Source organism: Coregonus lavaretus (genome assembly GCF_964263955.1).
Source record: "Coregonus lavaretus genome assembly, chromosome: 2".
NCBI lineage: Eukaryota > Metazoa > Chordata > Actinopteri > Salmoniformes > Salmonidae > Coregonus > Coregonus lavaretus.
In genome coordinates, this window is record NC_139989.1 from 57,256,754 (window position 1) to 57,266,747 (window position 9,994).

The 9,994-nt window shown below is 42.7% G+C and overlaps 1 protein-coding gene across 1 annotated transcript; it reads left to right on the forward strand.

Annotated features, from left to right (window-relative positions):
* Positions 1–794: 794 nt before the first annotated feature.
* Positions 795–9,497, forward strand: LOC311139801 (uncharacterized protein; the record flags this gene model as incomplete). Its single annotated transcript, XM_084174757.1, has 4 exons — positions 795–1,061; positions 2,082–2,666; positions 6,317–6,547; positions 6,765–9,497. The coding sequence occupies 4 exons, from the start codon at positions 795–797 to the stop codon at positions 7,407–7,409; spliced, it is 1,728 nt and encodes a 575-aa protein (XP_084030883.1). The 3' UTR covers positions 7,410–9,497.
* Positions 9,498–9,994: the final 497 nt, after the last annotated feature.

Consider the following 9,994-nt stretch of genomic DNA (forward strand, 5'->3'; position numbering starts at 1 on the left):
ATATCTTGTGTTGTGTTTGTGTATTTGTATGCTGACGTCAAGAAATGAATGTAACTGGACAATAAAGTATATCGTATCGTATACATTATACAGTAGGCGACAGTACATGGTATGATACACAGCAAGATCAGCTCAGTATATTTACTTCTTAAATGACTAAGGTATTATTCACTTTTACTGATAAGAAAAGGGTGACCGACTACACCCTATTTCATGAGCACACAGCATTGACATCCGGGGCTTGACACACACACACACACACACACGCACACACACACACCTGATGACCATTTGAGGAAGTCCTGTTAAGGTAGTAGAGGTAGTGGCAGGCAGTCTACGCCCTTCTCTGCATTCCTAATGTGGCCCTGTGAGAGTAGTCCAGACTTTACAGAGGATCACATACAGGAGGATCACATACAAGAGGATCACATACAGGAGGATCACATACAGGAGGAGAATATAGATCAGATCGGAAGAAGGAAGCCTGAAGAGACTGACAGAGAGTGTCAGAGAGAGGTGTGAGAGAGAAAGAAGTAGAGAAATATTTGTTTTTGAGTCAAGTCAGGGAGAGGGGCAGGGAGAGCTCAGAGAGAGAGAGAGAGCTGTCCAAGGAAGTGGAAGAATATCGTAGTACTGACTGTTTCTGAATAGGACCAAAGAGATCGACAGGGGGAAAAAAACATTGGTGAGAAAACAAAAAACAGCCATCTACAGTCGGTTTCAGTAGGTTAAAGGGTATAACCGCCTTACCGTACCGTACACGACACCCGGATCTGACTAGAACTAGCATCGCCATGGTGACCCTGGACACGCGTACCCTGACGGTGCCTGTGGGCATCGTGAGAATGCTGGAGGTGGTCCTCACCTGTATCTCCTTCAGCCTGGTGGCCTCGGTGGGTCACTTCAGCTCATCCTACTGGGCCTGGTGCATGTTCACCTGGGTCTTCTGTTGCTTTGTCACCCTCCTCATCCTCATCATGGAGTTCACCACCCTCCATGCCCGTGTACCCGTCTCCTGGGACGACTTCACCACCGCCTTCGCCATGCTGGCCACGCTCATGGTGGGTAACGCCCACGCCGTCTTCTGTCTGTGAGTTAGACCAGAAGGGGTAGAATCAAGATCACATACCTACGTATTAGTGTCAATGTGTGAGAGTTACATTAGAGACAATATAGGCATTCAAAACTAGAGAAGAGATGGTTGTGTGTAGTTTACTTTTGTGTAACTGTAAATCAATGAATAGGACATTTTGGGGAGATTACACATCAATCTTCCCTGCGATAGACTAGACTCCTGTCGAGGAGGTGTACTTGTACATCACACTGCTTCATGCTTCAGAAACAGGAGTTAGGTTCCTGCCCTATGGGCTGTTCTGGATGAGACAAGGCTACTTACTTTTTTACATGTATATAATGCACTTATCTAGAGTGAGGATCCAGCACTGGACCTTGGACAGCCAGTTGTTGTTATCATACTGTACATGAACACAGTGGTTAAATGAAACATGCAATATTTTAGTACCACTTAGAGTTGTTGGTCGATCCAATAATGGAAGCAATTGCTAGTCGTGTCTGTAAATTTACTTTCACACTAATTGCAAATGAACTTAAACTGAGACATACATGCCAGCAGATACCGATGTATCAATAGTAATTTCTAATTGCTACTTCCACTGAACTAGAACGAGTTATTGATCAAGTGATGATTTCATCTTCAGTATGTTACAACAGCAAGGCAGCTAATCTATCTTTGGCTCTTGTGTAGTCCATACATCACCTCTCTAGTCAGATCAGTGAGGAAATTAGATAAATGCAATAAAAGGAAAGGTTTTAACCCTTAAGGAGTGCGTTGGAGTTTGTGTAGCTTTGCCAACATTTTGGGATGATTTATTGAGTAGGAGCTACATTGGTAGTAGATGAAGTGGAGGTAAAAGGTGACACCCATAGCACTTTGACAACTTTAATGGGTAAATGAAGTCCACTGACATTCCATGTTATTGCCTTTAAACTCCGATGTTGTCATCCTATTCCATTGTTGTTATTCATCCATCATCATCATCCATTGTCTTGGGCTTTAACAGGTGCTGGCTGCCTCCATCATCTACCCCACCTTCTTCACCTGTGTATCCTGCGGGAAGCAGATCGCTGCCACCGTCACTTCCTGCCTGGCCTTCATCTTGTACGCCACGGAGGTGGGCCTGACCCGGGCCAAACCCGGCGAGATCAGCGGCTTCCTCTCCACCGTCCCAGGCCTCCTCAAGGTCCTCGAGGCCTTCGTGGCCTGCATCATCTTCATCTCGCTGGACCACCGCCTCTACTCGCAGTTTCCAGGGCTCCAGTGGTGCGTGGCGGTCTATTCGCTATGTTTCATCTTCGCCCTCATCATCATCCTCTTTACTATATGCCGCCTGCTGTCGCTCTTCCCGTTCCCGTTCGACAAGGTGCTGACGGGCTACAACGTGCTGGCCGTGCTGATGTACATGACGTGCGTGGTGATATGGCCTCTCTATAGCTTCCAGAACAACCACAGCAGACCCAGCGGGTGTGGCCGCTCCTGCGACTGGGATAACCAGGTCGTAGTGGCATTCATGACCTGTTTCAACCTTGTGGTTTACATCGTGGACACGGTCTACTCTTTCAGGCTGGTGTTCTTCGTCACCCCGGCATAGGTCAAAGGTCAAAGGTCACCCACCTTATCCAACCTGAGCACTGGCCCTGAAACACAGTGCCGGATCTTAAACGATAGACTGAACTTTGCTTTTGTATGAATACAGCTAACTGTAACCATGCTGTTTTTTTGGAACACTCATTCGTATTGATAGAATGTTTCTGTATGGTGGATAATAACTGTTTTACTTGGCAAGATTACATGTGAATGATAATGCTTCATCATGCATAAAATGGGGTTATAATTCTGCTAGCAATTCACAAACCATGAGGTGGATAAGAAAGTTCTGGAATGCTTGGATCCGTACGTAGATTCAACTTATATTTTTTCTTCCCATCTCATGTCTTTAAACTACACAAGGAACCATGCAGTGCACCCTATTCAGTCCACATGGGCTGTAATCAAAAGCAAATAGAAAGATCAAAGAGCTGTTCATGATATGTTCATTTTCTTCTCTTATTCTGTTCTCCATTTTATCTCTGTCACTCTGGCCTTGATTCATTCAATTCAGCGTTAACCCCCGATAAGTGACAACTGCATAGCTGATCATTGTTTTTACTGATTTGACAGCTCCAACGCAGTTACACCTTCGTCATGGCCAAAAAACTAACAGATCTGCTATGCAGTTGTCGGTTATCACGGGTTAACGCTGAACTGATTGAATCTAGGACTCTGTCTCTGTCTCTGTCTCTGTCTCTGTCTCTGTCTCTGTCTCTGTCTCTGTCTCTCCCTCATTCTCCTCATGCGTCTACTGTACCTAATCTAATCTTGACAAACACACAGTCCAGACAGATATGACAGAATTCAGCTCAAACATGAATCTGAATAGGTACACATAACTATTGACATTTGAAAATTTAGCTGACATGTGACTAAATTGTTTTAATGTTATATAACAATAAAATAAAGAAAACATTTGCTTAAAAGTCCATAAGAATCATATTTTATTTATTTATTTACTGTAACACCTATTCTGTTTCTACAACACTGGGAAAGGACATTTAGCAATGCTCCCTTCCTCTCCCTGTTTGCTAGGGTGTGTCTGCTATGAGAGGCCCATTGGATGAAATGGCGTGGGATGTCGAGGTCCGGCCCTGGGCTTTGCTTTCATGTCTCTTTCTGTGTTTACTGAGTGCGGAGGGGAAGCCGAGAGCGAGATAAGTCTCAACCACACTCCGCTCCGTCCCACCTGGATGACATCACTCTCTTACACAATCCCTCACGGACCGTGGTTTACCACAGATTTGATTTGATAGGGAACGTATTGGGCCATTCTGAGGCTGCAAAACAAATTATTATTTATAAAAAGACAGCAGAATAATTATGGTTCCTGATCTGTTTATGGTAATGATGTCAAGGTCTTCAATGTCCACACTTTGTTTTGTGATACATATGGCAGGGGTTATTCCTTCCTTGAAAAGAGAAATTAAGTTAAGTGACGAATGAAGAATCATTGTTCCAAAACAAAAGCCAGCAGAATGATGGAGGTTCCTGATGTGATTATGGTAATGAAGTCAAGGTCTTTTATGTCCACATCTTTTTGTCTGTCATGTTACCTTTGACAGGGATTATTGATTTATTCAAAAGATAAATGAAGTTATGTTGCTGCTGTCTCCTTGGCACAGATCAAGAGGGAGGTAAAAGTGAAAGATGGATGAGGCAGAGAGAGAGAGGGAGAAGTGAGAGTGGGAGACAAAGAGAGAGAGAAATAGAGAGAGAGAGAGAGAGAGAGAGAGAGAGAGAGAGAGAAGAGGGACAGGGAGAGGAGGAGTATATAGAGAGAGGAGCAGGAAAAAGAAGGATATGAGGGTATAAATCAATAGAGAGAGAGCTAGGCAATGCACCAACAATATTTAGTGGCACCAGGGAATCCAAATCTAATGCATTTTGTAAGTGTCTGGAAATATCTGGTGCGTTAAATTAAAAGTTGGTATGGTACACTCTGAGCTTGGGCAGTAGTATGCATATTGTATTAGCTTTATCAACCAGAACACTATTCGATTTCTATTGTCAGTGGAAACAGAATAGCGCTTCTACAAATTATTTGCCTACCACTCCTACCCCTTCCCTGCCTCTCTTTCTCTCCCTTTCTCAAGAACATGGATGAGGACATCAGTCAATAGCTGTCAAGTGTCAAAAAAGGACTTCAGTCAAGTTAGGAACACTGAATTGAACAAACGTGAGGTTACTTACACAAGCATGGGTTTCCCTGTTTGGGGGATGTGCATTTGGACCAGAGCTGGGTTCAAATAGTATCTGAAATCTTTCAAATACTTTAGCTGTGCTTGATTGAGCTTACCTGACACAATGTATCCAATAGAATAGTCCCAAAGGTTCAAACCCCACCCATCTGGCTTTCCAAGCAGACTCAATCAAATGCTCAAAGTATTTGAAAGATTTCAAATCTTACTTGAACACAGGTCTGATATGGTCCCACTCCCAGGGATGGGGTTTGTATTGAAGTTCACCTTAGACAGAGACCAGAGTCCAGTATGTGTGGTGTGGGCGAGCCAGATAAGACTGGACCGGCGTCCAATGAGCTCCTTGAATCTGGGTCGTAAAACGTGCAATAAATCCAAGAGAGGGCAGGATACACCATAGAAATAAAATGAACAGAATGGGCTTGGAGCCTCTAAACTCATCGGTACACTCGCAATGGCTGCCTGGTATTGTGATGCAATTATTTCCATGGTAATGTAAAATGTTCATTCCAATGATGCTAAGTGATGTTGCTCGTGCAATGAAATGTTTATTTTTTTAAATGTCAGTTGATTTCACAAATCACAGCACAGATTGGTACACTTCCTGCTTTTACTTCTTGCTTTGCTCCTATGGGCTATGTCGAAAAAATAAAGGTTAAGACAATGTAACAATTCCATGCTGATTCCAATTCACTACGATTGTAGTTATTTTCCACTTTGTTGGTGAACTTTCTGTACTGCTACCATTCTCTCCCAGTCATTTTCATTCCGGCGCTGGTCCAATGAATTTGTTTATTTTAGAACGTTTCTGCATTTAATAATTAAGCTGTCTTAACCTTTGTTATCTTCAACCTAGCCTATGGGTACACTCACAATGGCCGACAGTCCACGCATTATGCCATCATCGACATGAATGGGGAGGCCTGTTCTATTCATTCTATTTCTATGGGATACACACCATCATAAACACGGGAGGAGTTTTGCTCTACACAGGCATGCTCTGGTCTCTACAGCATGAGGAAGGAGACTTGGATAAGGCAGGAACAAGAGAAGGTCTTACCTCTCTTGGAATTGTATTGCTTTACTATAAGGTCCTTACTCAGCAGGGGAATGCACATAGAGTAAAAGACGGAAGGAGAGAGAGGAGTGGAGATGTCAAGGTGACACAGTGGAGAGAAGAGAGTGACACAGCAGAAAATTACTGGGTGAGCTTTCATTAAGAGGAGAATATAATACTTTAAGAGGGCAACAGTAATTGATCACAATGAATAGAATCAGTAATTAATTCAAACGTGAAATACGTGCATTTGCTAAAAGCGAGCAAAGGAGAGAGACAGAAAGAAGAACATTAGCCAGATGAAAGAGAGAGGAAAAATAGACACTTTAGCTAAACAAAAAAGTCAAGGAACCCTTGGTGAGTGAACAGTCACGCAGAGTCCCTAGATAGATCATTCAATCGTATCTCATCATGGTGAACCTGGACCTGAGGTCTCTCACCCTGCCGGTGGGCATCATCCGTATGGTGGAGGTGGTCCTCACCTGTATCTCCTTCAGTCTGGTGGCCTCGGCAGGCCATGTGCTCTCCACACACTGGGCCTGGTGCATGTTCACCTGGTGCTTCTGCTGCTTCTTCTCCCTCTTCATCCTCATCATGGAGTTCACCCGCTTCAGCGCCAAGGTGGGGGATGTTTACTGTCTGGATTTGATGGAATAGATTGGTGGGAGGTGAATTTGTAGCTTACGTGTATCGTTTCATACCTGTCTTATATCTTTCTAATATGTATTTCTATTGTAAAGCAGTAGTAGATGTAGTTGCAAGTTTTTCAGGAAAACACATTTTTCAGGAAAACTCTTGGCCCTAGAAATAACCTTAATGATTTCCTCATCATCTCAAGGTGCCCATCTCCTGGGATGACTTCACCACGGCCTTCGCCATGCTAGCCACACTAATGTGTTTCACCTCCTCCATCATCTACCCCACCTTCTTCACCTGCCCCACCTGCTACCACCAGATCGCCGCCACTGTCATCTCCATACTCTGTTTCGGAGTGTACGTCAGCGAGGTGGTGTTGGCCCGCCTCCGGCCCGGCGGTGAGATCAGTGGCTTCCTGTCCACTGTCCCGGGCCTCCTCAAGATACTAGAGACTCTGGTGGCTTGTATTATCTTCACGTCGCTGGATCCGGCAAGGTTTTCGTTGTACCCGGGACTGCAGTGGTGCGTGGCAGTTTATTCCCTCTGCTTCATCTTCGCACTCGTCATCATCTTCCTCACTGTCAGTCAGCTGCTGTCGCTCTTTCCCTTCTCGTTCGACAAACTACTCACGGTCTATAACATTCTGGCCACGGTGATGTACATGACCGCCATGGTCATCTGGCCGCTGTACGGTTTCGAGAACAACCCCCGGCCCGTTCCGTGTTCCCACTGCTCCTGGGACGATCTGGTTGTGGTGACGTTCATGACCGTGATCAACCTGGTGATCTATATTTTGGATACGATCTACTCGATAAAGGTGGTCTTCTTCACACGGGATGAGGAATAGGCCAGATTCTCAGGAACCTTCACTCCAACTTCTCCAGAACCGGTCAACGACTGAGTACAACTCGTACACTATCATATTGCATGGAGAAAAACTGTTTACTGAATAAGAAACTCCAGCACATTGGTCATCTTTATTCTCCAAATATGGTTGAAAAGATCCATTACATTTCTAGAGAATGAAGAGTTTCTTTTCAAATCAATGACTGAGAGCTTGAAAGAAGAACATTTGCAGAACGTTGGCAGAACATTTGCTGACGTCTTTTGCCTCAGACATGTGGAAAATATTAAGTTATTCCTATGACACTGTAAATTAACTCATTACGGATGAGGAATCTACAGGCAAGGACACACTGTTTACCACTTGCAGCTATTAAAGGGTGCAGTAATAGGCTGAGTTAATGATTGATCGTATCGACGTCATAGAAATAAAAATTACAGAACTTTGGATCCCGAAGCAAATATCACATTAATGTCTAATCTGGCAACATGGTGTCACAAAGTCACCTGGCTTCTTCTAAATCTACTGTATGTGTAACCGTTCTGTAGAGCCAAATGCACTAGCGGCACTATAGATTCTGTGAATTACAAAGGATTTGTGATCTTATATTCATGTTCATCATTTCTTTCTCGGTTGTTTGACATGTTCTCGTGTTGTTCTGCTAGTTGGCTCACTGACTGCCAGATAGTTGATTAGCTGCTGAAGTGCCATGTGGACTGCACACTAAAAAGAAACGGTTCTATATAGTGCCAAATAAGAGTTATTTGGCTCGTAACGATAGTGTATCCTATTTTGGTGCTACATAGAACCCTTTTTTGAAGGTTCTATAAAGAACCATGCTCATAAGGTTCTACATGTAACTATTATGGTGCTATAAAGAAACCTTTCTTAAGTTTCTAAAAATAACTTTTTTTTAAAGGTTCTACATAACACTAAAAAGGGTTACGCTATCGTTACAATCCTTTTTGGTTCTATATAGAACCCTTTTTAATGGTTATTTATCAAACCTTCATGGAGAATCAGAGATAACTTTTTATTCTGGTTAGCCATATACAGTTAAAATTCCATAGGTGTTATTATTGTGTATATTGACAAGTTGAATCAGGTGTGGTACCTCTGGAACAGCTGGGGGTCCCTGAGGAGAGAATTGAGAACCACTGGTTTAGTTATTTTGAAAAGACTGGAGTTGGAAGGGGACTCAACTCAGGAACTGATCTTTCGTTATGATGTTGACCTTTTTGGAGAAGCCCATAGAATAAGGAGAGGTAATGAGAGAAAGTTTGTGACAGGACAGGAGACCTTCTCCATTCAAGTGTACCATCTTTCAGATGCAGACAAAGGGTGCATTCAAAATGTCCAGTAGTGCACTATATAGGGAATAGGGTGCCATTTCGGAGGCATACATAGAGAATTAATTCTGTCCGCTTTTGAATGGGCTTGACGATTATATCATCAAATTCATGAAAACAAAGTCATATAAGATATTACAAAAATAGTGTTTGTGAACTAATTTACTTTTGCCAGATGCCTTTCATTAAGTTTTTGCGCTGAAGAAAATTGCGCTACGTTTTGCCTATTGAAGACCATTCAAAAAGCCTATAAAATTCAAAAACTACAATGCTACTTGCCGCGTCACTTGCATAGAGTATATCAGTGAATGACAACCAAAATCTACGGCTACATGCTAACAATAGAGATGTGTGAGTGATTAATGACACACATTAACGTTTGTTCCCTTCCACCTCACTGTGTGGCTGAACTAGAGAGTGCTGGACAAGGGCTGTGCAACGCAAACAAATGTTCAGATAGAAATAGATTGTGTAAAACGTATCATTAAGAAAAGGGAATCGTGTCAGCTCTTTTCATTCTCTATCCGCAACAGTCCGACTGGTTCACGTCATTCGTTACACCCCCTGGTGTGATCATATTAATCATTACCCAAAGGTTGTGTTGATGTGGGTTGCTAGGCTGTGTTGCCATGTGTAGTTTATGACTCAATAACAATAGTCCTACTGACATGATCAACGTAACCAACTTGAAAATAGCAGAAGTGATATTGTATTTTGTACAATAAAAATAAGTGACAGATTTCACGGTTGTAACTTCTGTCTGCTGAAGCGTGAGCTAAATAATGGCTTAATCATATGACTGAGGAGAAAGAATTCTCTCATCAGACTCTCATTGTACTTCTGAAAAGTTTCATTAAGTTAAAAAATGTGAAGTATAAACCAGTCTGGAGAGAAGATAGATTTTTGAATATACTGTATGAATACTTAGCTGCCATTAGAGAGAAAAGGGCTTGTCCTTGCAGTACTGTCTATTGTCAAATCAAAATGTATTTGTCATATGCACAGGATTCAGTGAAGTGTACACAGTACAATGAAATGCTTGCAAGCTCTCCTCTCAACTATTGTTGTTCTTCTAAACCGACAAAGACTGAGTTTTTTTCTGTTGCTGCTGTGTTTGAGCCGCTACAATAAGTTTACATGCAAAATGTTGGGGAAGTGAGGTTTTGTGGTTTGTGCATATTTGACCTACCGGGCTTTGAATTCTCTACCTTGGATAATTTAATTTAAAAAGTGTAAACA